This window comes from Silurus meridionalis, chromosome 13, assembly GCF_014805685.1.
Source record: "Silurus meridionalis isolate SWU-2019-XX chromosome 13, ASM1480568v1, whole genome shotgun sequence".
Lineage (NCBI taxonomy): Eukaryota > Metazoa > Chordata > Actinopteri > Siluriformes > Siluridae > Silurus > Silurus meridionalis.
In genome coordinates, this window is record NC_060896.1 from 11,114,827 (window position 1) to 11,142,717 (window position 27,891).

The window sequence follows — 27,891 nt, forward strand, 5'->3', positions numbered from 1 at the left end:
AATTGATTCATTTAAAAGTAAACGGGGACTGGGATACAAACACAAACACACCACAGAAAAGGCAGTCATATTTGTTTCTGTAAGCAAATAACTCATTTTGGTGATGCGTTGGTGTTTTGGTAAACCTGTCATTACCTTTACCAAATGTAGTCCCATCTCCCTCCAATCCTCCAGATAAAAGGGGAAAAAATCTTTTGATTTTCAGAATCAGAAGTAGTATATTCACTAGAAATCAGAATCAGAAATAGCTTTATTACCAAATATGTGTACACACACAAGGAATTTGACTTGGTGACAGAAGCTTCCAGTGCAGGAGAAAATCCAGCCATAGAGATACATAGAAATTACACAGTAAAGATGAAATATAAAAAAATATAAGAAAAACTGACAATTCAATAATGCACTATATACAGAAGTAGAAATATTGTTTAAATAAATGTACACGTTATTTACAAATGTGCAGTTTACAAATGTACCATTCAGATTCTATGTATAAATGTGTCAGTTATGATGGACAATATATAGTTATGAATATTTGAATTGTTCATGCTAGGTGCCCGGCTGTTCTGGTGGACGGGGGTCTGTAGCGCCAACCAGAAGGCAACAGTTTGAAGAGAGAGTGGGCTGAGTGTGTGGGGTCCAAAGTGATTTTCTTAGGCCTTTTCTCCACTCTGGAGGTGTGAAGATCTTGGAGGTTGGGCAGTAGTGCACCAATAATCTTCTTAGCAGTCCTGACCTTAGTAGTTTCTTGATGTCTGATTCTGTAGCTGAATCAAACAAGACAGTTATGGATGCACACAGGACAGACTCAATGATGGCCGAGTAAAACTGCTATAGTATGCTAGAGTAGAAATGCTCTAATCTATGAGTATTATAGTAGGTTGGGAGGTGGGAGCTCAGTGGTTAAGACTTCTGATCAGAAGATTTTGAGTGCAAAACCCAGCATTTGCATACTACCACTGTTGGGCCTTTGAGCAAGGCCCTGAACCCTCAACTGCTTAGTCAGTGACCTCAACTGTAAGTCACTCTGGATAAAATGTAAATGTCTTGAACTTGTCTTGAACTTTTTGCTACAAATATACATACAAACACACACGGTCCCGTTGGTGCTTTGGTACCCTTTTCATTGCCTCTACCAAATTAAGTCTTATCTTCCGCCAATCCTCCAGAAGAAACGCAGGAAAAAAGAAATCTATTGAGTAAATTCACTAGCTTTGTACTTTTCTCCTCAACCGGTGTACTGTGTCCTATAGCATGTACACAGTGAATGTAAGGATGTAACTGATGCCTCGGATGAACCAGAAAATGATAAAGACATGATTAACTGCTGCAGGCTCTTTGCTTAACATGATTGCCCCACGACACGTGTTGTTTTGCTGATGTGTGCCACTGTTGCGAGCTTTGTACCCAGCAGTGGTTTACTTGATTTCGTACGATCTCGATCTCTCTCACACACACACACACACACACGTGTGCACGCGTACTGAAATTGGTCGTATGCGCGGGTCGTGGAAAAAATGCATCCTTCCATTTCCTGGCTTGTAAATCGAGGCTGCTGGCTAGTGGGCTTTTCATTCGAATTTTAGCTTTACTTTATTTTCGGTCTACGACGACGCGTCTGTCGGTCACGCGCTCAGCTCAGGCAGGTAGGTATGAAAGCTGGAGCTAAACGAGAGACGGACGCTAGATGGCGACAGAGAGACGCTGATCGCTATGTAAAGTCGGCGAGATCGCGAGTCGCTGCTTTAAGTGATTTAATGTGGGCCGCTTCTCAGCGCCTTCTCCGACTTCCTCTCGCGCGTCTCCCGGTGCGCTGTTTCGAGCCTGTTCACGTTTCCGAAAGTCCGTTCTGTTCCAGCGCTCGTGCACGCGTCTGCGCAGTGCGTGCAGGAGGAAGAGCGAGTGCAGCGCGAGGAGCGCAGTCGGACATGATGCGCGCGGAGCTCAGACGTGATCCACCATGGTGAGCGCGAGACCCGGAGCGCGACGATTTCTGTTCAGCGTGAAGCGCAAGAGATGCGCCGTGCATGAAGAACCCGGAGCGCTCGGGGCCGAGCTGGTTTTACTGGTCTGAGTGGGAAAGAAACTCAGCGGAAATCTGCGTAGGAGAACTGCAGCAGGAACTAGGGTTTTTTTTTTTTCTTTCTTCTAATGCTTATGGAGAATCTCAGCAATCTGGAATACATGATGAAGTTCAAGCCTAATCAGACGAGGACGTACGACGGAGAAGGCTTTAAAAAACGGGCCGCGTGTTTGTGTTTTAAAAACGAACGGGAGGACGAGGTAGGATCTGTGTCCCTGCACTCTTCTGCGATTCATGCCAAGAGTACAGCTTTTCCTGCTCTTCACTCACTTCAGCTCATCTTGTGCAATCACTTAGTGTTCTGATACCCATGCACTTAATATGCACACTGATGCACGTGAAATGCAATCTTATATATATACACACTCTCATACACACTAACTCTCTGATATACACTGATAAACCCTGATATGCACTCATCAGGATTTATTATAATATAAATAAATCCTTATATACACTCTAATATACACTCTAAAAAATCTTGACATGCACTTAATTATACATTCTGGTCTAACTTTACAATATACATGAATAAACCCCGATAAACACTAATGTACTCCACTAAATCCTGATACACAGTCTAATATACACCTGAAAAATCTTTGTACACGCCTTGATATACACCCTGGTGTATCTCTAATATATGCTCTGCTAAACCATTAAATACACCCATATATACAATCTGATACACACAAATATTTACCCCAATAAACTCCGATCTACACGCTAATACACAAAATCTTGACCTATACATCGATATGTACCAACTCTAAATTATAGCTTGATAAACCCTGATACACACTTTAATATACACTTTGATAAACCCTGATAATAAACCCTTATATACACTTTAATATACATTTTGAAAGGCACTGATACACACTCATGTATACCACAATATATCCTTATACACAACTCTAAATTATAGCTTGATAAACCCTGATACACACTTTAATATACACTTTGATAAACCCTGATAATAAACCCTTATATACACTTTAATATACATTTTGAAAGGCACTGATACACACTCATGTATACCACAATATATCCTTATACACAACTCTAAATTATAGCTTGATAAACCCTGATACACACTTTAATATACACTTTGATAAACCCTGATAATAAACCCTTATATACACTTTAATATACATTTTGAAAGGCACTGATACACACTCATGTATACCACAATATATCCTTATACACAACTCTAAATTATAGCTTGATGAACCCTAATACACACTCTAATATACACTTTGGTAAACCCTCATAATAAACCCTTATATACACTTTGGAAAGCACTGATACACACTCATGTATACCCCAATATATCCTTACACACATTCTGATATACACTCTAATATACACCTTAAAACATTTTGACATTCCCTTAAATACACACCCTGTTCTATCTCTTGATATAAACACCAATAAATCCTGATACACACTCTAATATACAGTGATAAGCCCTGATACACACCCTGTTCACATCCAGTGTTCAAATTCATCCCAAAGGTGTTTATATCATGGCTGAAGCTCTATGCAGGCCACTGAACTTCTTTCTCCCGAACCTATGTACACCATGTATTAATGGACTTCATTGTGCACAGGGGTAATGGCACGCAGGGAAAGGTTCGAACACTTTCACTGCCAGTGAACTGGAAACTCTACTGCTGCAAATGTTGTGGTGACTGTTTGCAGAAGAGCCGAATAAGGCTGTGATGGTGAAGTGTCTACAAACCTTTGGCCTTGTTGTGTACTTCCTTTTCTTTTGTATTAGTATTCTATTACCTCAAAGTATCGGATCAGAGCAGTGTTCTTCTATAGACTCTATGGTCAAGTGTATGTGGTAGAATCATGCACTCCTGGCGGCATCCCATTCACGTTTGATCTCTGTATAACACGTTTTGCAGAAAGGTATCATGTTCATTGAAAACACATTTTGTCGACACCCACAGTACAGATTTATTTGACAAAAAAAACCCTATTCAAATGGGTACAGTGATATTTTAGTCAATACTTTGTCACCGGAATGGCACATTAACATTGATTTTATATGATGTAAACTAAACTGAAAGCGTTTACGCTGAAAGACTAGAACGCATACTAAAAGCAGAAAGCCTTCTGCGCCGCTGTTATTTTATACAATAGAGTTTTGTATACAGGCTTTAGAGGCCCTAGTAACTTCCTTAAGCCCACAAGTGACACAAGCTACAGACGTGTGTAGAAACAACTTTTCACTTCACTTATCTGTGTCTTTGTAATGTTAAATTGTCTCAATCATCTTTTTTTGGATTAACAGCACTTTAAGCATGAATCTTATCTGAGCAGCACAATACACAGTGAAAGCCCACAGAAAGAATACATTTCCAGGTGGTGTAACATTCCACATTGTTTTATTATTTTTTTTATTATTATTATTATTCTCCAGGATTGTTGGACATGATGCAACCTCCCACAAACTCAACCTCATGTATTTCTCATGAGTCAAAGACTAAACACACAGAGGTTTCTGTCCAGTTTGGGTAAACCTGTGCCGTGGTTTCAAACGATCGGACTGGAATCCGGTTGTAACCCATTCACCCAAGAGTTTGACGTCTTGTGTATATTGAGATGCTTTTCCGCACTTTACGTTTGTAACGAGTGTTTATTTACAGTACAGTAGCCTTCCTTTCAGTTTGAACCAGTCTGACTATTCTCCTCTGATGGCTCTCCTCAGCATGAGGTTTCATCCATAGAAGTGCAGATCTTTTGTTTGTATTTAGCACCAAACCGTGTAAATTCTACAGAATGTCGTGTGTGAAAATTCCAAGATATCATACGTTTGTGAAATACCCATACCGGTCTGTCTGGCTAGCGCAAGCATGCAGCGGTCAAAGTAGCCAAGGTCAACCCCCGATGTTGCTGTTTGTTACAGTGTTTACTGAAGCTCTCGACCTGCAAGATTTTTGTGCATAAATGAGGAGATGTGCAGGTGTTTGGATGGTGGGTGCATACGGAATTGATCTCGCATGTGTCTCGCAGGCTGGAGAAAGTGGAAGAGGAAATCGAATGGCTTTGGAACCGAGATCACACCCCCTGTTTTTCACTTCAGATTGCACTTCCTTTCACTTGAATGGGGAAGAAAACAAACCTGCCTCATCCGTCACATGATCAGCAGAAAGACTTGTGCGATTGCACATATGCATAAGATGGCAGAAAGTTTCAATGCAAGACTTGAGCTGATACTGTGAGCAGAATGTTGATTCTTTAATTGGTGTGCATTTCAAATACAAAATAGCTGGGACATTTCCTTTTTTTCACACACGAATGCATTCGCCAAGTATTCAGCATTAAAAGGCCTTACATGTTATAATTCCATCTCCTTTATTTAAAAACTTAAATAGAAAACAGAGATTTGATTCAAGATGAATTGCCCTGCAAATTATTGTAAGTATTCCCTCGGATTTCCACTTTATGTAGCGTTACATGATGGAATTGAAATGAACTTGATCAGGGTTTTTAGACAAAATATCTTCTATTTGAAGGGTCGTTTATTTTTCTCATGTGAATCATTTTTATGCAAGGAGATGCATTTTTATTTCAAGGAGACGACAAAAAAATTATGACACGTTTGCACGATCGCTAAAAGACCTAATTCATCGTATTCCAGTGTCACTCAGCCTAAATTTGTGCTCCACGGGAGGTTATTTTTGAATCCAAATGAAAGTCCTTCAGAGTGTGTTTAGTCTGCTCACTGTTTATCTTCGAATTACATTCAAAACACGGAGGCTTCAAGCTTCAAAATAGGCCCCGAAACGCATTTCAGCTGCTTTTAGAAGCATCTCATAACGCTCACGACGCTCTTATTTAGGCAGTTTTTGAATCCTGCACAATTAAAACACCCCCTGCATGAAAAGTATCATCTCACAAGGCTGTTCGACTCTGTACCTTCACCAGTTGAGACTTTTACAGGAAAACACATCGTTGTGTATTTTCCAGCAATGTTTTGAGGCGTTTCTCTTGAGAAATGAGCATAAATGATTTGAGACACAGTGCACTGTGAGAGTACTGGAGCCTGTTCAGCATAGTGAAAGGGCACAATCTTCTGCATGTGATTGTGAGAAGAAGGGAGGGGGGGGCTACCGAGGGAAAGCAAGTTACACCAAGTGCCAAAGCACCAAGTGACCCATCAGCAGCAATTTATAGAACTGGAATGAAAGCTCTTGCCGTCCCCTGACAGGATTCCTTTACCCGGTCTTTTCACTTCTCTTCTCTCAGGAGGAAAGACACAATAAATAGAGAGTCACGCTGAGCACGAACTCACTCTGTCACATCTCCAACTTTCTAATAGACACCTACTTTCTTTCCTAATTCATTACTTAATATGCCATGTCTAGCTGTAGCACAGTAGTACAGTCTGTCATGCTGTTTTCTTTGCCCACACCCTAAATTCAGTGTTGGTTTAAGCAACACACATCCACTTCATTTTTAATGATGTTTCGCTTTTCTAACTGCCATTGTGTCATTTGAGGAAGAGAAGAGTGGCACATTCTTCAACAATGTCGGAGGCGTTTTTCTTATTCCCTCCTGCATTCCTTAACAGATCACTGAATGAAGTCAGATTTGGCAAGATTCATTTGGTAGTAAATTTTGATGTACAGTACAGACCAAAAGTTTGGACACACCTGCTCATTCAAAGAGTTTTCTTTATTTTCATGACTATGAAAATTGTAGAGTCACACTGAAGGCATCAAAACTATGAATTGACACACGTGGAATTATATACATAACAAAAAAGTGTGAAACAACTGAAAATATGTCATATTGTAGGTTCTTCAAAGTAGCCACCTTTTGCTTAGATTACTGCTTTGCACACTCTTGGCATTCTCTTGATGTCTACTTTGAAGAACCTACAATATGACATATTTTCAGTTCACTTTTTTGTTAAGTATATTAACACCAACTTTTGGTCTGTACTGTATATATATAATATATATATAAACTTTTGGTCTGTACTGTATATATAATATATATAAACTTTTGGTCTGTACTGTGTATATATAATATATATAATCTTTTGGTCTGTACTGTATATATAATATATATAATCTTTTGGTCTGTACTGTGTATATATAATATATATAATCTTTTGGTCTGTACTGTATATATAATATATATACAGTACAGACCAAAAGTTTGGACACACAAGGTGTATCCAAACTTTTGGTCTGTACTGTATATTCAATCACCCTATTTGACCCGTTACTTAATTGATCACGTGAACGGCATATTTTACATTTACGAGATTCGAAGAAGAAAAAAAACGAGATTGTAACTCCTAAGTCCAATTATTCAGCACATGTACAGTCTGCAATTAAATTTTGTGTCTTAAGGTGTGGTTGTATGCTATTAACTAATGAAGTTGAGGTGAATGTGCATACAAATGTCCTTTGTGTCGCAAATACCGTAGCATGCTAGCAAGGGGATGATCATATTTCACGAAAATCAATGAAGACACCCAGATTTGAACCCAATAATCAGGTTATTCAGCACGGTCTGTACATATTATGTAACTAATGTTAAAATTAGCCAGTGTATTCGTCTGTCCGGTTTAAAGCACATCTTTTTAAGGCGCAACTTGTTTACTCAAGTTGATAAATTTAAGTTGAGGTGTCTTTGTCTTTTTCTAGTCGTAGGATGGAAATTACAGGCTGCTAATTCTGAATGAGGATTTACTATTTTAGTAAAGACTATGCCTGTAAATGTTGAGGTGAAGGTTATCACCATTTCTCTCAATATGTACATGTCTAGGAGTAAACAGAGTTTCTGTGTCCATCTCCAACCACTTTACAAGTAATAATTTACTCTATTATGGGAAATGTACAGCCAGTGGCAATTCTGGTTTGCAATTCTTGACGTTATGTTTTTTTGTTGTTGTTTTTTTCCAAAGCATTTCTTTGATTATGAGCTGGCTAACCAGTTTCACTCTTTTTTTTTTTTTTGTCTTTCTTTTTTTTCTTTTTTTTATAAATTGTTTTTATTGTTCCCCCCTCCCCCCCCCTGAACAGACTGAGATGGATGTCTTCGGGGAGTGTCTATGAGATGCCTATTCAAGCACAAACATGCAATCCATACCAGAACGCAGTTTTCCCAATGTGTTCTTTTCAGCCACTAAATAATGTTATTTCTGAGGTCATACATATTTATAATGAATATGAAATAAATACCATGAACGCTATTGGACCTTTTGAAGCAACTGATGCCCCTTGTCCTGATTGATTCGGGGTGGAGGATTAAACAGATATCATTTGGAGTATTGGAATGCGGCCATTAGTGTAAGATTACCTTTCAACTAGTTTAGTATTTCGGATCATCGCGAGTTACACTTGCAGCCTTTCTAATAAATTGCAGATTCCGTGATTAAACACTGAAATTGAGTAACTGTGATTGACATTAGTTCAAACCAAAAGGTGTCCCAGAGGAAAGCTTGTGATAACCTTGTTCACTGTTTACTGTTCAGCAGCAGTGTACGTGCCTGTCGCCATGGTGCAGCTAATCTTTCTGTTCTCGTGCAGAGAGGCGAGTGCTGCCCCAATGCCTTGGTACACTGAGTGTCTGTCTGGCTTGTGGTTTGGTTTGAACTGTCATATTTTTTTTAGCTCATTTACCCAAAGAGTGGAGTCTTGTTTTCCGGTGTTCTGGTCTGAATGTATGCCAATACAGCAGTTTGTGGAAACGTCTAGAACGCCACGGAAGGAAGGAAAATGTTTTCTTAAACCTTGCTGTGTTGTGAATATGTGGCTGGTTACAAACTAGCAAACTGATATGTTACTTTCCACTAATATTCTATACTAATACTCAAAACAGTAATGTTTCCTCAGTTAATACTGTGGCCATGAATAGTGTGCACACATCTGTTTATTTACCATGTACTGTTAGCTAGTTGATGAAGTGCCTTGGGTATTCACATTAGTTACCTTGCATTTTATACAGTTACAATCAAAAAGAGTGGATTTGATTTTACTAAGGCACTATAACACCATGTGGACAAAATTACTTTACCTTATGTGGTTCTTCCCCGAACAGTTACCACTAAGTTGAAGGCACACAAATGTCTTTGGATGTGGTAGCATTACATTTTCTTTTTACTTGAACTAGAAGACCCAAACTCTTTCAGCATGACGCCCTTGTGCACAAAGCCAGCTCCATGCAGATAGTTTACACGGATCGTAATGGAAGATCTCGAGTGGCCTCCTATAGAGCGCTGACCTCAACCCTACAAAAGAACTTTGAGATGAATTTGAACTCTCACCCCTGGCCTTCTCACCTTACATCAGAACCATACTTTGCACAAAGTAAAGGAACATCTTTTCAATAGGTTATAATAATAGCATATGGGGAATAACTGTGGAACAGGAAAAAAAAAAGCACATACAAAGCTTACGGTCAGGTGTCCACAAACTTTTATCCATATAGTGTTATTTTTTTTTTTTTTAAGGCACAAGACAATGTCACTCTTCTGGACAAAAATTGTTTTGTGAATTGGAAAGTTGGCTATTTTTTAATCAAAAGGGAATTTTCCCACAAGTAGATATTTGATTAAATATCTGTATTTGCCATTAAATAACTATAAAAGCCAGCATTGCAATAAACCTTGAACATACAACAAAATTCCCTCTAACTTACATCATATAGTGTCGGAGTGGTAGCATTTTTTGAGCATTTTATGAGTACATGCATGAGCGTCTGTATCGTTTCGATATTAGTTGTTGTTCTACCAGTGAACCTGTTCAGTGAAAACAAGACAAGATAAATCTATATTTGTCGTATTTATCGGACTATAAGCCGCTACTTATTTCCTACGTTTTGAACCCCGCGGCTTAAACAACGAAGCGGCTTATTTATGAATTTTTCCTGGGTTTTTTCCGGATTCACAAACTTCAAGCCAAAAAACTGAGCGACATAACAGCAGACCAATTAAATTTCCGGACGGAAACGAAAAAACGCACCTCACCTGTGTTCTGAGCTGCACGGCATCGGGAGAAAAAACGTTTTTTTTTTTTTAACGCACGACGACGCCAAAAGATAAACTCCCGAGAGAAATAGTTGTGAAAGGAAGGAGGAAGACAGTGAATAATGACTTTCTTGGTAGCCTACTGTTTAGATACAAGCCGTTGTAGCGTGTTGAGTCTGGGTGAAGGGGGAGCTCGCTAACTCCAGTTACAACAGAAATCATATAAGCACAGACAGGTTTCCAAAACGCATGGGTTTTTATTATTCTTGGCAGCACCTTTTAAGGGTTAGTCAAAGAAACTTAGAAATGAGCATCAGAAAATAATAAGGACATAATCCTCGTCTTGCACACATGCAGTAATATCGGAAAAAGCAGTGGCATGCTATTCCCAAAATACCGCTATGCTCCTATTTTTCACCATATTATAACATATTTCACCCGTTACACCGTGTAACAGGCACTGTCTTTTGTTAAAGCCTGTGTAAAGTTCATTAGTTTCAGTGTAGACACCTTATAGCTTATTGACAGGTGCGGCTTATTTATATTTAAAATAAAAATATTTATAAAATTCAGTGGGTGCATCTTATATATGGGTGCGCTTTATAGTCCGGAAATTACGGTAGTCTCAGTAAAAAAAAATACAAAAAGTACTATGTACCCTCATACAAAGCATTAATATAGTGAAAGATTATACTAAGATCCATTTGCAGCTCGAAGTAAAAATAAGTGTCATTTGCTTATGTTGCTCTCCAAGGAATTCGAATTATGCGAGTTGTAACTCCACCTCTGAAGTTCACCTAAAGTCTGGAGTACTGGTTTCATTCCAGCTATATGTCTAGCACAGATGTTTAGTAGAGAATATAACACTCTGCTGCATGCCTACTACAGCATTTATCCCCCTGATCTCATGCTATAAACACTTTCTCCTTTCGAACCCTTGAGCTGTAATTGTATAACTTGCTAATGCATGAGGAACAGTAGCTCAGAAAGGTGTATGGTAGCACATGGTGGTGTATAGATTTGGTTTCGTGTTTTTGGAGGCTAATTGCTGCATTTTGCGAAAGACGACGCATGTAAATAAAAATTATATACGTATTAACATTTAACATTTTCTTCTTGATTGTATGCAGAAGGTATCTGGAGAGATTTTCAGAATTGCTCATCAGCTAACACTACAGATTTCATAGCTGTTTTTTGAAACACACTAATGTCAAGTGATTTGGTCAGATGTAGAATAACCGTCTGTAAGATTCAGCCGGATACTAAATAGTGCAAGCCTGACCGGCAGTAATGTGGTAAAGGATAAAGAGATCAGTGGTGGCGAGGTCGTAGTGTAGGATGTGTTATAGAAATTCTTTACAGATATTTTGGAAGTGAATATACTCCAAAGTGACTTTGCTACTTTGTTTTAATCTTCATGAGTTCCTACATAGTTCTAGTTTTAATCACTTACTTTAATTTCATTGAAATTAAATAATAGAAATTAATTAATAATAATAATAATAATAAAAATAATAATGGCAGCAGCAGTTCAGGCAAAAAGGAATCGTTTGTAAAAGCAGTCATTGTAAAACAAAGGTTTCTATATTAAAAGCTAATTGAAATGGCTTGTATTTCAGATGCTCACTTACTTGAAGGCTTTTAACAGCAGTCATGTTTTTTCACAAAGCTTTCCATCTGTGTGTGTGTGTGTGTGTGTGTGTGTGTGTGTGTGTGTGTGTGTGTGTGTGTTTTCTGACAGCTCGTTTTGTGTTTCAGATTTATGACAAGTTTCCTTTTCGGTCTCGTGATAAACCAATGAAAAATAAATTGTCATGTACTGTGATAGGGCCTGAGATTAAGAGTAATGTCAGGTGCACATGGCATGTCTGACCATACTATTAAATGACCACAAGTGGAGTGCTAATGCACACATTTTGGTTTGGTTGCCTGATTACAATGGGGAGCTTCTAGCTAGCAATAAATCGAGCAGTAAGGGTTAATCATTTCGGTTTTAATAGAAAAGGATAATCATTTACCAGTTCTATCGCATTCTGTTTTCTTAATAGTAACGGTATGTGCTGCATTTGAGTTAAACAAACACAACAACAAACACAAACTGGGGGAAAATGTAATGTGATGTGATTCATATGCTTTCAGAACATACCGTTCCAACTTTAGTCCCCATTTGCCATTTATAATAACCTCCACTCTTCTGGGAAGATGTTTCTCTAGATTTTGGAGCATGGTTATGGACATTTGTTAGTAAAGTCATGGTAATGACAAGGGTGTTAGTAAAGCCAGGTACTGATGTAGGGTAAGGAGGCCTGAGGTGCTGTCATTGTTCCAATTCATTCCAAAGGTGTTCAATATTAAACCACATTTTCATGGAGCTAGCTGTGTGCACATGGGCATTGTCTGAACTGGAATTTGAGCTCAGTTCCTGGTTCAGTAGATCATTTGAGGTTAAAGGTGCATTTTATATTGTGTTTGTTTATTTAATTGCCTTTGGTCAGAAAGAGTTGATTCAAGTGTTTTAATCAAATGCAGCCTCAGTCTGATACAGTTCTACCCCTACCACCCGTATCTCTAACTCCAAGCACCCAAATCCACACCCAATCCATTCTCACACATTTAATTTCTTTCTCTCCTCTGCAGACCCTGTTTATATTCACAGTTTAACTTGAAACAGGGTGTGTTGTTTTGTTCCTTTTATAGTGGATAAATAATCAAAATGTGCTCCCTTGGGCTTCCTATGAATATACTTGGGGGCAGTACCAAAGTAACACTTGCATGTGGGATCACTGAATCACGAAGTCCATGAATGCCTACATTACACAGATGGTTTTAGCTCCTTGTTAGAGTAAGGAAATGACCAGCAGGCCTAGAAAATAGAGAGAGGAGTATAAGTGCATCTGATTTTATCTATCTGCACAGACATGATTGTGTCCTTAGCCTAAAGTGACACATGAAACCAGAGACTTTGAAATCTGTGTAATTTTCTTTTTAAAAAGCAGTTCAAAAATGTGTTTTGTTTGTCTATTAAAGTACTAAAAAAAATAAATAGAGCAAATGCTGAACTCAGTGGACAATGCAACTGAAAGTAGTGTAAGACCAAAGCTACAGTTAATTAGGGCTGAAATGAAATTTCTTGTCGGAAATGTCGAGATGCTGAGTCACTCTGACGCACACAGTCGTTCATGGTAATGATCCATGTACCTGAATCACTGTCTGTCACACCTCATTGCAGCAAAAGACACCATGTGGAGGTTTTGCATCATTAAGTAGGGTGGGTCATAATAACTCCCATCATTATGCAAAAACTCAGACTGTAATGATGCACAACGTTGGAAACTGTGTTTTTAGTATAATGCATTTTCAGAGGAGTCGTAGTAGCATCGCCTGTAAATGTACCTAAGGATTTTCATTTAACATAACAAAAGTGCAGTAATTGAAATTGCGACTTGAATCAAGAGCCTTGTATCTAACGCTGGACAGTAACACAGTAAATATAATTCATTACTGTACTTAAGTAGCTTTTACACCATACTTTACTGAAGTATTTCCATTTGGGGAGACTTGCAAATGGTTCAGATTCATCCCCAGCATAACAGGTTCAGCCATTAAAATAGTTTTTAGTTCCCTTGGTAAAACTTGGACTTATCTTAGAGTTGCACTTCTGAACCCCTTCTCCCCTTTCAGGGAAACTCTGATTGTTTCGAACCTATAGGCTGAACCTATGATGCTCTCAGTTTTTGGGTGTCATAAGTTATGTCATCATGATAACGTGATAATTGGCAATCATGTTGTGCTTGACTTGCTGACTTGGCTCTTCCTTTGTTTGTGTGTGTGTGTGTGTGTGTGTGTGTGTGTGTGTGTGTGTGTGTGTGTGTGTGTGTGTGTTGTGGGTGATCAGGTGTTGCTTGTGAGCAGTAGCCGGCACCCGGATCAGTGGATCGTTCCAGGAGGCGGAATGGAGCCAGAGGAAGAGCCGGGTGGCACTGCTGTGAGAGAGGTCTATGAAGAGGTGAGCTGTCAGTCATTTGATTTCAACCATAAAATATTGTGATTGCTAGTAAATATATTCATAAACCCAAGTGGCATGCTGCCAAAAACGGTTGTCCCTCCTCAGTCCAAATACCATTTCAGAACCTGTCAGTATCGCATTTCCACGTTTTACTGCCATGTGTAAACGTCATTGGAATGTAGACATTTAAACTGGCGCCTAGGCATTAGTATTTGTCTTGGACTAAAACTGTGGAGGCTTCATATTTCCTTAAAATATTCAAGGTACATTACTGACTTTGTCACGTACTTGTTGGCAGCTTGGTCCTAATTTTAATAAGGACATGTAGTCGTAACAGAATACTTCAGTCTTGACCCCCGCCATGAAGACTGCTTGGAGATAAGCAAATGACATGGCAAGCTTCATTCCTGTGTACTTTGGCCCACACCCTCAGATCCAGAAGGCATGAAAGTCATACCCACAGCACTGATGCTACGTATTTAATTATTCACCTGGAATTACCATTCACATCTTAACATCTATGGATGGCGACTTTATGGCCCAGCACCTTGTATATCTGTATCTTGTATATTAAAAGGTCTCCTCAGAGGACCTCTACCATCTATTGACAACTATGAGACATGGAGACGACATTTGGAATTTGTGTCCTTTTACCACTGGTCTTCTCAGTTTAGAAGAAAACATTTCCTTAAACAAGCATGAGGGAGTTATTTTCTGTGTCTAGTGACGGTCTTCATGTGCATGTAGCAGCTGTAGCAGTATGCTGTGAAAATGTACCAAGCCCCTGATGTGCGATTTGCTGCGCCCTCTTTTATAGAGTAATGAATTTCTGAGTGTGGGCTTTCTGTGCACTTTTAAACATTTAAAACACACTGGACGTTTCATAAACATGAGAGATGGAGTCTGTGAGTACAGTAGCAAGCAGGAGGGCTCATAAGCAGGGCACATGTCCTTTCTGAATTAGGATGATGATGCAGTCCCTGTGGCTGGGAGTCTGAGCTCAGCTGGCGTCTGTTAGCCCAGTGGTCCCCAACCATTTGTGCGCCACTGATCAGATTAATGTCGGACAATATTTTCACAGACCGGCCTTAAGAGTGTGGCGGAAAAATACAACAAAATAACATGATACGACCGGCATAAAACTGGTATTTTTTTAAATATAATAAACGTGAATCCACTGTGTTATTTTTTGTTCATTTTGCTAGCTTGGGGGTTTGAATTTAGCGGTAGAGTATTATGTGTTAGCGGCCGGAGCCCCTTAAAGAAGGTAGCGGATGTGGGTAAGACATGTGACCGAGGCATCTTGACATGCATCAAGAGAGAGTCATAGACAGGTGACAAGACATGTGGTGGAGAGAATCCGGTCATTTTCCAAAATAAGAAATCGTTCAGAATCAGATAATAAATATAACGGAAATAATGTAAGTTATGTATTCTTTCTGTGCGGCCCGGTACCAAATGACCCATGGACCAGTGCCGGTCAGTGGCCCGGGGGTTGGGGACCACTGTTTTAGCCCTCTGAAAGTACTGGAATGGCAAGACTCATGATTTCTTAAACAACTTTGGATCTACTTTGGAATGTACCTTTTGTTTAAACCTACCAATTTTTCACATTTAAAAATGTTGGAACATTTTTTTATTTTTTTTTTTTAAGCCCTGGGTTGTACCCGTAACGTCTGCAGTGGTTTTTAAAACGAGTAAATCGAAAAAAGTACCAGTGAGCTGTTCAAGGGCGGAAAGCAGATCATTCCAAATCTAATAGGGAAAAATCAGTCAGAGCTGTTAGACAAGCATTTTCCATAACGCATACAACAGTTTGGAATGACTTGGAAAAAAAAAGAAAAATGTCCGATACTGACAACCACACATCAAATAGGTCAGACAAAGAAAACAGAAGCAGTTGAAGACAGATGGTTTGTCCGAGCTGTGAGGAAAAACTGATAAACAACAGGCAGGGGAATCACCAACACCTTCGATAAGACAGGAGGTTTTACAATCCATTGTTTAAAGAAGACTGAGAGCAGAATTGTAGAGGTTAGACAAAACCATTTGTTGGAATTAAGAATCAAATTGGCAGAGTTGGGTTAACAAAAAAAATCGAGAGATTTTCATATCAAGATTAAATGCTACCAAAGTGATGAAAAAGGCCATTATGTAGAGAAAGCAATGATCTGCTTACAGTATTATTAGCTTTATTTATGATTAAATGAATTGAGAAGTCTATAGGAATGATAACCAAGAGGAACTTTATCATGATTTAGCAAGACAATAATCAAAAACATTGGCAACACAACAGTGGGGGAAATCAGTAAACAGTCACCAGACCTTACCGTAGTTGAGCATTGAGCAAAGAATAAAAAATAAAAATGATGTCATCGTGTTGCATTCTTTGAAGCAGATATTTCAAGGGATATTCAACCAAATGTTATTTGCATTATTTAATTTGCTCAAAGACAAATCTTCTGTTACTTTTGCGCTCCTCTAAAAATTTGATGGCCTACCACCAAAGATGCCATTTTTCTAAATTGTTTAACACATCTTGATGTAATTATCTTCTATTGATTTATTTTATTTAACCCCCCAAATATCTTCAGTGTAAGGCAAAAATAAAAAAAAATTTAAAAAAGAATTGTTCTAATACTTTTGGTGTTGGTTGTATATAGAATTGTCTGCTTAGCATTCTCTTCACAGAATTATTTCATTTAGATTTGAAATATTTTTAGATATTCATTTGTTCAAGTTTCAAGTCCGAGTGTTTTCTTCCCATGAAGTTAATTTACTTTCTAAGAAATAAAATATAAAACTTACACTATATTATACAAGTACTTCTATGAGCAAAGCAGCTAATCATCTTTGCCTCAGCGATATTTTGCCGTATCATGGCTGACTCTGCACGCTGACTCTGCACAGCAAACTGTATATTGTGATGTGTATCATGTTTTTAAACATCGTGTCTCGTGATATTATGATCCGTCATACCGCTGCTATGGTGCTTCTCTTACATATCCTGTTGAGATGAGTAATTACTTTTACAGGAACACTAAACACGGTACATATTTGGCTATATAAAGAAATAAGTATGTCCTGCTGCTGAAAGCTTAGAGGTCGCTCTCCATTGGACCCTTAGTGCAATTAATGTCAGACCAGATGGCACGAGTCTATAGCCATCTCTTTTAACGGTAATACAACCAGTAGTGATGACGTATTTATCAGGTTGCAACATCAGTTTGAAGATTCAAACTTGTCACTGTGTTTACTGTCAGTTAACAGCAGTCAAAAGTCCAATGGTTTTATCAAGCAAGGTGGTTGAACTCTTATACTCAATATGTAAACAAGTGATGGAATGCAAAAACAAAAATGCAGGACAAAATCTGTTTTTCATACCAGGTATGACATTTTTTGAGGTAAAATAACTTGGTATGGTTATAGTAAAGATAATTGGTTGAGAGGATTCAGTGTAGCGCTCTGTCAACTGTAGCAAACTTCTGTTGTAATGCTTTTGGACAACTCTGCCCCTACTTAGTGTCGAACATTTTCCAAGTGACCCTGATGTTTCGCGTTAAACCGAACAGAAAATGCACTGGCATGAGTGGCATCTGTCGTAAGCATTCCCTTTATGCTGGATATGAAAAGTTGATGATCGGTTTAATCCCATTGATCTTGTTTTACTCATTGGACTAACATACCAAGGATTTGAATGGTTTTGTTGACCACATTATCTTTACTGTATGCACATTGAGTGTTGAGTTCAGCAGGTAGTAAAGGATTTAATCTGGGAAATGTCCACATCGGTATTAAGATAAGTATAAAGATTGACTCCCGTTCTATTCTATTCAGAGCATAAGAGTTACACATGCAGGGGATGGTGTTTGCTTAAAACAGGTAGATTTTCACCTTGGACATCAGTGCAATTTTCTTGCGTGATCTCTCAGACGGTTTAATGTAACTACAATACTTTAAAATGTAAATACACGATGAATAAATTCAATATAACTGTTTATTACAATTATGGACTTTATACTATTAATCAATAGCTTGGTTGATTGTATTATTCCTTTAAATTCAACAAACTATATTTGTTTTCACACGATCTTATTTGGAGATATTGTTGTAAAGTGAACATATCCATATTGAAGAAGTTATGAAAAAGTCATACAGGTTGAGTGTTACAGATAAACCAATGGTACCTTGTATTTGCCATTATTCTTTACTCTGACAATCAGAATACCTCTACTGAAAGTATGAACAAAAACAGGCCTACATTCCACACACAATCTTTAATTTAGTAAACGTGTCTCTAGGGTGGCAACTAACGATTACTGTAACAGACAAATATTATTATTTATAGACAAATATTATTATTAAATTTTTTCCCCAGTTAATCTGGGTTTTAAAAAAAAGGAAAAAAATACTTTTTTAAGCAAAACTTATTATAACTACATAAAATCCAAATTCAGGGTATTTACGTATAAATGTGTATAATAAAAGTATTCAGTTTCTTTAATGTAGACTTTTTATTTAACTTATAGTGGCTGTTTGTTGAGTGGAGCATGGGGGATTTCTCCTTGACCAATTCACTCATGCTGGGTTATTTCATTGTGTAAAAAAAAAAAAAAATCTATATAAAATATAATTAAAAAAATAATAATTTAATAATAATTGTGTATTTAAATATTTGCATAATTAACTATACAAACATTGAAAACAAGCATTTGAACGTAGTAAAGCCACAGTAAATCACGTTTGAAAACAGATGTTAACTTGTAGTAGACAAATGCTATAAAAAGAATAGAATGGAGAAATGCAGCAAGCTAATAGACATGATTTAAATAAAATATGCGTTGGCATTTGCTGAAAATCACAACAGTGAAAAATGTAAATGTTATAGTGCTGCTGTTATTCGCTGATTTTAGATTTAGTTTTAAATGAATTCTTCACAGGCTTTTTGATTTAGCGCTTTTTTCCGTTGTTTTCCATTCTTTGTCTATGTACAGTGCATCCGGAAAGTATTCACCACGCTTCACTTTTTCCACATTTTGTTAGTCTTATTCCAAAATAGATTAAATTCATTATTTTCCTTAGAATTACACAAACAATACACCATAATGACACCTTGAAAGAAGTGTGTTTGAAATCACTGCAAATTTATAAAAAAGTAAAAAGGAATTACATGTACATAAGTATTCACAGCCTTTGCTCAATACTTTGTTGAAGCATCCTTGGCACCATTACAGCCTCAAGTTTTTTTGAGTATGTTGCTATAAGCTTGGCACACCTACTTTTGGGCAATTTCTCCCATCTATCTTTGCAGAACCTCTCAAGCTCCATCTGGTTGTATGGGGAGCGGTGGTGCACAGCCATTTTCAGATCTCTCCAGAGATGTTCAATCGAGTTCAAGTCTGGGCTCTGCCTGGCCCACTAAAGGACATTCACAAAGTCGTCCCAAAGCTACTTCTTTGCTATTCTTCGTGTGTGCTTATTGTCATTGTCCTGTTGAAAGATGAAGCGTCCCCAATCTTATGTCAAGGATGTCTTTGTACATTGCTGCATTCATCTCTCCCTCAATCCTGACTAGTCAGTTCCTGCCACTAAAAAACATCCCCACAGCATGTTGCTGCCACCATCATGCTTCACTGTAGGGATGGTATTGGCCAGGTGATGAGCAGTGCCTGGTTTCCTCCAGACATGACACTTGGCATTCAGGCCAAAGGGTTCAATCTTTCTTATGGTCAGAGGGTCAATTAGGTGCCTTTTAGCAAACTCCAGGTGAGCTGTCATGTGGCTTTTACTGAGCAGTGACTTCCGTCTGGCCACGCTACCATACAGGCCTGTTTGGTGGAGTGCTGCAGAGATGGCTATTCTTCTGGAAGGTTCTCCTCAATCCACAGAGAAGCTCTGGATGTCTTTCAGCGTGACCATCAGGTTCGCCTCTCTGACTAAGACCCTTCTCCCCCGATCGCTCAGTTTGGCTGGGCGGCCCACTGTAGGAAGAGTCCTGGTGGTTCCAAACTTCTTCCATTTATGGATGATTAAGGCCACTGTGCTCATTGGGACCTTTAATGCTGCAGAAATTGTTCTGTGCACTTCCCCATTCCTGTGCCTCGATACAATCCTGTCTCTGAGGTCTACAGACATTTTCTTGGACTCCATGGCTTGGTTTGTGCTCCCACATGCAACTATTCTCTGTGGGATCTTTTATACAGGGAGTGCAGAATTATTAGGCAAGTTGTATTTTTGAGGATTAATTTTATTTGAGGATTTAATTTGAACAACAACCATGTTCTCAATGAACACAAAAAACTCATTAATATCAAAGCTGAATATTTTTGGAAGTAGTTTTTAGTTTTAGCTATTTTAGGGGGATATCTGTGTGTGCAGGTGACTATTACTGTGCATAATTATTAGGCAACTTAACAAAAAACAAATTCATACCCATTTCAATTATTTATTTTTACCAGTGAAACCAATATAACATCTCAACATTCACAAATATACATTTCTGACATTCAAAACCAAACAAAAACAAATCAGTGACCAATATAGCCACCTTTCTTTGCAAGGACACTCAAAAGCCTGCCATCCATGGATTCTGTCAGTGTTTTGATCTGTTCACCATCAACATTGCGTGCAGCAGCAACCACAGCCTCCCAGACACTGTTCAGAGAGGTGTACTGTTTTCCTCCTTGTAAATCGCACATTTGATGATGGACCACAGGTTCTCAATGGGGTTCAGATCAGGTGAACAAGGAGGCCATATCATTAGATTTTCTTCTTTTATACCCTTTCTTGCCAGCCACGCTGTGGAGTACTTGGACGGTGTGATGGAGCATTGTCCTGCATGAAAATCATGTTTTTCTTGAAGGATGCAGACTTCTTCCTGTACCACTGCTTGAAGAAGGTGTCTTCCAGAAACTGGCAGTAGGACTGGGAGTTCAGCTTGACTCCATCCTCAACCCGAAAAGGCCCCACAAGCTCATCTTTGATGATACCAGCCCAAACCAGTACTCCACCTCCACCTTGCTGGCGCCTGAGTCGGACTGGAGCTCTCTGCCCTTTACCAATCCAGCCACGGGCCCATCCATCTGGCCCATCAAGACTCACTCTCATTTCATCAGTCCATAAAACCTTAGAAAAATCAGTCTTGAGATATTTCTTGGCCCAGTCTTGACGCTTTCAGCTTGTGTGTCTTGTTCAGTGGTGGTCGACTTTCTGCCTTTCTTACCTTGGCCATGTCTCTGAGTATTGCACACCTTGTGCTTTTGGGCACCCAGTGATGTTGCAGCTCTGAAATATGGCCAAACTGGTGGCAAGTGGCATCTTGGCAGCTGCACGCTTGACTTTTCTCAGTTCACGGGCAGTTATTTTGCGCCTTGGTTTTTCCACACGCTTCTTGCGACCCTGTCGACTATTTTGAATGAAACGCTTGATTGTTCGATGATCACGCTTCAGAAGCTTGGCTATTTTAAGACTGCTGCATCCCTCTGCAATATATCTCACTATTTTTGACTTTTCTGAGCCTGTCAAGTCCTTCTTTTGACCCATTTTGCCAAAGGAAAGGAAGTTGCCTAATAATTATGCACACCTGATATAGGGTGTTGATGTCATTAGACCACACCCCTTCTCATTACAGAGATGCACATCACCTAATATGCTTAATTGGTAGTAGGCTTTCCAGCCTATACAGCTTGGAGTAAGACAACATGCATAACGAGGATGATGTGGTCAAAATACTAATTTGCCTAATAATTCTGCACTCCCTGTATAGACAGGTGTGTACCTTTCCAAATCATGTCCAATGAACTGAAATTACCACACATAGACTCCAATCAAGTTTAGAAACATCTCAAGGATGTTTAATAAATGTGCAAGATTTCAAACGCACTTCTTTCACACTGTGTATCGTTTTTAGAATTTTGAGGAAAGTATAATTTAATCCATTTTAGAATAAGTTTGTAACATAACAAAATGTGGAAAAAGTGAAGCGCTGTGAATACTTTTTAGATGCACTGTAAATATCATATAAATTTTTTATTTTGCATTGCATTGACATTTAAAGGGGAAATCTCTTTCAGTCAGCATTTTTGTGCTTAAACGCAAGTATTTATGTTAAAAGGCTTTTGTTAAGATGCTATTGCAAAACCCTACATTAAACATCTATACTCAAAAAACAATATGCCCCCCGCAGAGGAGTGAATTTGCATAATTTGAATGATGCAGCCAGAAAATCACGCTCACCCCATTTTTAAATTTGCATAATTTTCCTCGTGTAAATAGTGAAGGAACACGGATTTGAGTTGCCGTTGCCTATTGGAATGAACCTTGAATTAAACACCATGTAATTACTGTTCACCATGACTGTTGCATTATTCTTTATTATGTTTGAAGGAATTTAACCCCCATTAGTGTAAATCCATGATGTGGCTGTAAACCTACAACATTCCATAGGTCATGATGAGGATCAAGCTCTCTGGAGCTGTGTCGGGATGAGAGTTTTTCTTGTATTTCAGTTTGTGCCATTCGAAAGTGCTGATTGAAAAAAACGCCTCAGATATTTTTTGATCTGCTTCCAGCACTCCTCTTTGTGAGCGTTGTGGAGAGAGAAAGCTATTATTGTTCACAGTCTCGCTAGATGGAGGGCCGACAAGGTTGTCTGGAACATATTTATTGACCCGCCAATGAAAAGCATCAATAATTGAAAAGGACGTGGAACAGACGTACACACAGAGTTTCTCTAGAGAAGTGTTTATATGCTTACTGCTGTGTATGGAGCAAATCATTTTACACTAAATACAATGTCTTGTCCTCTGAGCTCACAAGTCAAGCCATGAACATAATTGACCAATTGCTCTAGCGGGAGGGAGTGGCTCTTTGCAGACAAAGTAACCCGAGCTCAGATTAGAGTTTTTCACCGTATTCAAGGCAACACAAACTGTTCTCATATGAACATGCCAGAATCCTTTCTGTGCTCTAGAAATATAAGGCTTAGGTCTCTCACGTCAGAGAGCTGGGGCTCTACATTTTGGTCGCACAGGTCAGGAGATCTGGCTCAATTCCAGCTTGTCCGTGTGCTCATCCGCTTCTTAATACATTGTGATCGGACACCGCTTGATATGTCAGAGCCAGACCCATGTATAACCAGTGCACACATGACTGGGGGTTAAATCCTTTTACCTCCAGATAGGACATGAGCAGATCATAGTTTTGTAATTGTGGGTTTTTTTTGTCTGAATGATGGTAAAATAGAATTTATATGTATAACAGGGTTTCTGCATTCTCAATTTTAGTCCTTTCACGCTTCTAGGTCTTAAATCATTTTAAACAGGGCTTCATTTTCCAATGTCCATGTGATGCAACCTCTAATTCTCATTTAAATGTTCTACTTTTCCTTTTAAAAGGTTTTTTTTTTGTTTGTTTTTTGTTATTTGATTAATTTTTTTGTCCAAATATACTTCGCCTTACTGCAAACGAGACCAACATGCAACAACCAATCAGCTTACTGTTATTGGGGCACATCTCTCCTGGATCGTTCCACAGACGTAAAACTGGTTTTGTTTTTAAGCTACGGCAAAGTGTCCATTTAGCGATACTTGTCTTGAAAAAAATACATTCAGGGCTCGGTTAAGGCCAGTTGCTAACAACGTATTTGTGTGTTTTTGATGCCTTGAGGTTTTAAATTTAATTTTTAATGGTTTCAATGAGTCCTAAATTTGAAACCTGCAGAAACCTTTTAAAGTAGTTTAATTAATTTTATATGTATATATGGTATAACTTGAATACGTGTGTGTGTGTGTGTATATATAAGTTTGGCAAGACACGATCTCTGTATTGAGTTTTACACCAGTGTTTTATACTAGGATACAGAAATATTCAATACTATATTCATATTAATACTATATTTAATATTAAAATTCCTTTTTTTTTTCCCCGACTACACAGGCTGGTGTAAGGGGAACACTCGGCAGATTGCTGGGGGTATTTGAGGTAAGATTCCAAATCGAATTACATAAGGTAAGATATTAATTTAAGCCCTTCAAACATGGTTTGTCACAAATCCTTAATAGAAGGATTTGTCGATACTGCATGATAATGCTGTAGATGGTTATATTGTGTCATGTTTTCTTGTTATTTATTTTTATTTTTTTTAGTAATGGCTTCATTTTATTTCTCAGCAGAACCTAGACAGCAAACATCGAACGTACGTGTATGTGCTTACTGTTACAGAGACACTGGAGGACTGGGAGGACTCTGTTAATATTGGTAGGTTCAGTGTTTTGTATGTTTTTTTTTCAAATTTCTCCATCACTCTGCCATATTAAACATTCTGCCTCACTATCCATTTAAGTTCCAAGTACATCCAATTCTTTGTGGTTCGTTTTACAACATATTAGTTCGGCTCTGAAACGGATTTTGTTCTGTGTATGTCAGGTATACGATCATTCTGATCACCAAAGCCAGTCATTGAATCTAATCATGTCAGCTGTAGTGAGCCAGTGTTTCTCAGAGGCACAGACTTCACAAGTGCTTGTGCTGAAATTAAAAGGCCATGTTATTAATTTTCATAGCTTAGAGCTTAGTCTGGTTTGGTCTTTTTTTTGGTCATGGCTTAAATGCAAGGTTAGAATCTGAGGGTAGACACGGCTTTGTGCAGCAGTTCTACACCGCTGTGTATGTGATCATGTGTTTTAGTCCTAGGAAACGTGCTATTGGGGTGGCATTATATAAATAACTGTTTGCCCACATACAGTGTAATTCAAACTTGAACTATTTGTAGATGGTGTGGAAAGAGAAAACCTGGTAATCCTTCACCCGCTGCAGCAATATAAATAGCGTTGAGTTTGTTTGCCAGGAGGTGCGCCACAGTTGTTTTCCAGTCAGCGTCACCACATTCGACACTTCGCTCCCTCTTGCTCTCCCTCTCCCCGGCCTCTCGCGAACCTTGATGGCTGCCAAATAGGGCATTATAACCTCAATGCACACAGGGACGCTGACAGCATGCTTCACATGAGCTGCCTGCGTGGGAATTGGTGCGGGAGATTATAAAATACATTTCAAAAAATTAATTATGCCTGAAATAAAATGTTTATTTGTCAGGAATCACTTTCACAAACAGTCAGGTTTAATGCGTGGTTCCAGAACTTTGCGAATAAAGAAAAGTTCAGCACATTGTCAGGGTTTGCGTTACAGATGTATCAGAACACCACCAGTTCTGGCTTTTTCAAAGCAGGACAACAACTTCAAGCACGCCAGAGACCACATTTTTAGAATAAGCTTCATAAACAGTAGTTGATTTGAAATCAGGCGTAAATGTGATCTCTTTAGATGTTAAAAAAAATACTGCATGTTTGCTAACACGCACTAATATTTAAATAGTTGTATTTCTAAAAATTTTACAATTAATAAATCACATTTCAAAGTTTAAAGTGTTTTAATTTTTTTGTTTAAGCAAAAATATATTTAGTAGTAATTCAGTTTAAGTTCCTACTGTGGATTTATATGGTTATTTTTTATTACATTTTTTTTTATTAAATATTTTGTTTAATCTTATAAACTTGTTATATCTACCGAGGTGCTAGAATCGACATTTTTTCCACATTTTTTATTTGCAATTATAATTATGTACAACATTAGACCTGACTGCAGAGCACCCATGCACTTGTATAAAGTGTATAATGCCCATACACAGCAAAAGCTTATACACTCAGCTGGCTTAAAAAAAAATAAAAATAAAAATAAAAAACATTTCTGTAGAGCGCCATTATTGCTATAGCGCTTTTCACAACAGACGTTGTCTCAAAGCAGCTTTACCGAATTTAACAGTGAAGGTGAACGATGTGTATTTATCCCTGATGAGCAGCCATGGCGATTGTGTCAGGGAAAAACTCCCTTAGATGTTATGAAGAAGAAACCTTGAGTGGAACCAGATTCAAAAGGGGAACCCATCCTCATTTGGGAGACATCAAGAGTGTTATTATAAATCTTTAAAACAATACAGAACACTGGAGAGTGAGAAATAACATGAGCAGTGGAATGTAGGATTATGAGTAATGTTTTTTCTACAGTCTTTTACAGTCATTTGAGGTTATAGAATCAGGAGCTACTGAGCAACTCATAAAATAGCTCAACATTTGTGATCATCACAGATCAGTTCCAATACCGTAATTTCCGGACTATAAAGCGCACCCATATATAAGCCCCACCCACTAAATTTTACAAATATTTTAATTTTTAACATAAATAAGCCGCACCTGTCTATAAGCCGCAGGCTTATAGTTCACTAATGAACTTTACACAAGCTTTAATGAAAGACACGTTACACACGGTGTAACGGGTGAAATATGTTGCGCTACGGTACATGTTTTCTTATTTATGATGTCATCAAGGTACACTTGACCAATAAAAAGTTATATAAAAATCTCACTTAACATTATGGTTATGGAGGTCATAAAGGTTATAACGATATAAACAGGGTCTCAAAATGTAGCAGTAGTCATCATGTCCGCACTATTTTTAATAATAATCAAATGATCAGTTGTCTTACAGGATTAATATGTTAGTTGAATGATGAGTAAATATTATAATATAATGCCGTTTTTGCAATGCGCTTTACAGGTCGCAAGAGAAAGTGGTTTAAGATCGACGAGGCGATCCGGGTGCTGCAGTGCCATAAGCCGGTCCATGCAGAGTACCTGCGCAGACTCACACCTCGCTGTGGCTCCACCAACGGAAACACTCAAGAGCCAACAGGCCAAGCCGATAACACACCTCTCCATCAGACAACCTCACATGACTGCAGTCTGCCCCGATTACACAGATAGAACTGCCAACAGGGGGCAGCTTTGGGCCACTTAAAAAAAAAAAAAAAAGGACCGGAAAGGACTATTTTTGCATGCAGCATTTCTATACATAGTAGTTTTTTTTTCTAATGTTGAAAAGCCAAAGGTCTCAAGACGTAATGTGCCTTTGACTCAAAAGTTTAGCAGATAGTGATAATGGAGTATATACTTTTTTTTCTTCCCTACAGCCGAACAAAGACGTGGTGGACTTGAGCTGTGAATGAAGACTATTGTAAAGATCATGGACATTTGAGGAACCTTTGGATGAACTTTTAAATAATTGATCAATTACTAATGGAGCTTTAGTGTTATTTATTCATAGGTTGCAGTGATTTAACATGTTTGACATGAAGCTGAAGCGTCTTCGCAATGGCCAAACTGTGCAATACTTGATGTAAAAAAAAAAAAAAAAAAAAAAACACAATGAAATTTCCCCCCAAAAAATTATGCAATTCATGGATTTTCTTTATTTCCTTTAATATGTCAACAATAATTTGAAAGAAAAGCTGATTGTCTGTGGCAAAGTGTATAACTCTGTATCTAAACAAGTCAATGCCCTGACAGGATAACAGCATGCATTTTGATGTAATTTGGACAGTTTTAAATCACCATCCTTCTCACTATATTATAGTACCTCTCTATCAGTAAAACTAAAGATATTCTTATTCTGTGACCTATTGAACCAGTATCAGGATATATTTATTTATCAAGACTTCAAAGCACTTCTGTAAGTCGCTCAGATGAGGGCATTTGCCAAGTTCCATAAATGTAGATGTAGATGTCATGATTTCATGCCTGGAATGCGGTCTTACATGCTTTTTCAGTTGTTCTTAAATGTGAACTATTAGGTCTACAAACTTCTTAAGGTAAGGCTTGTTAAATCTTCCAGGGAATTTCTATACATCATGTTCTTCTTCTGCTTTCGGCTTCTTCCATTAGGGGTCGTCACAGCGGATCATCTGTCTCCACA

At 38.3% G+C, this 27,891-nt stretch overlaps 1 protein-coding gene across 2 annotated transcripts; it reads left to right on the forward strand.

Annotated features, from left to right (window-relative positions):
* The first annotated feature begins 1,503 nt into the window (after positions 1-1,503).
* nudt4a (nudix (nucleoside diphosphate linked moiety X)-type motif 4a) lies at positions 1,504-27,603 on the forward strand. 2 transcript variants are annotated; one of them, XM_046864807.1, is made up of 5 exons: positions 1,504-2,283; positions 13,978-14,088; positions 24,025-24,069; positions 24,261-24,345; positions 26,698-27,603. In XM_046864807.1, the coding sequence occupies exons 1-5, from the start codon at positions 2,152-2,154 to the stop codon at positions 26,901-26,903; spliced, it is 579 nt and encodes a 192-aa protein (XP_046720763.1). In that variant the 5' UTR covers positions 1,504-2,151; the 3' UTR covers positions 26,904-27,603. The 2 variants fall into 2 exon arrangements, with proteins under 2 accessions (XP_046720763.1, XP_046720762.1); XM_046864806.1 differs by having other exon boundaries at positions 1,508-2,283; positions 24,258-24,345.
* Positions 27,604-27,891: the final 288 nt, after the last annotated feature.

What these genes read in the sequence shown, in the direction of transcription:
- nudt4a (XM_046864806.1), top strand. Translation starts at nt 2,152, where the DNA reads ATGCTTATGGAGAATCTCAGCAATCTGGAATACATGATGAAGTTCAAG. An exon ending in GATTGCTGGGGGTATTTGAG is followed by an intron (nt 24,070 to 24,257) that starts GTAAGATTCCAA and finishes TTTATTTCTCAG; the next exon opens with CAGAACCTAGACAGCAAACA. An exon ending in GGAGGACTCTGTTAATATTG is followed by an intron (nt 24,346 to 26,697) that starts GTAGGTTCAGTG and finishes TGCGCTTTACAG; the next exon opens with GTCGCAAGAGAAAGTGGTTT.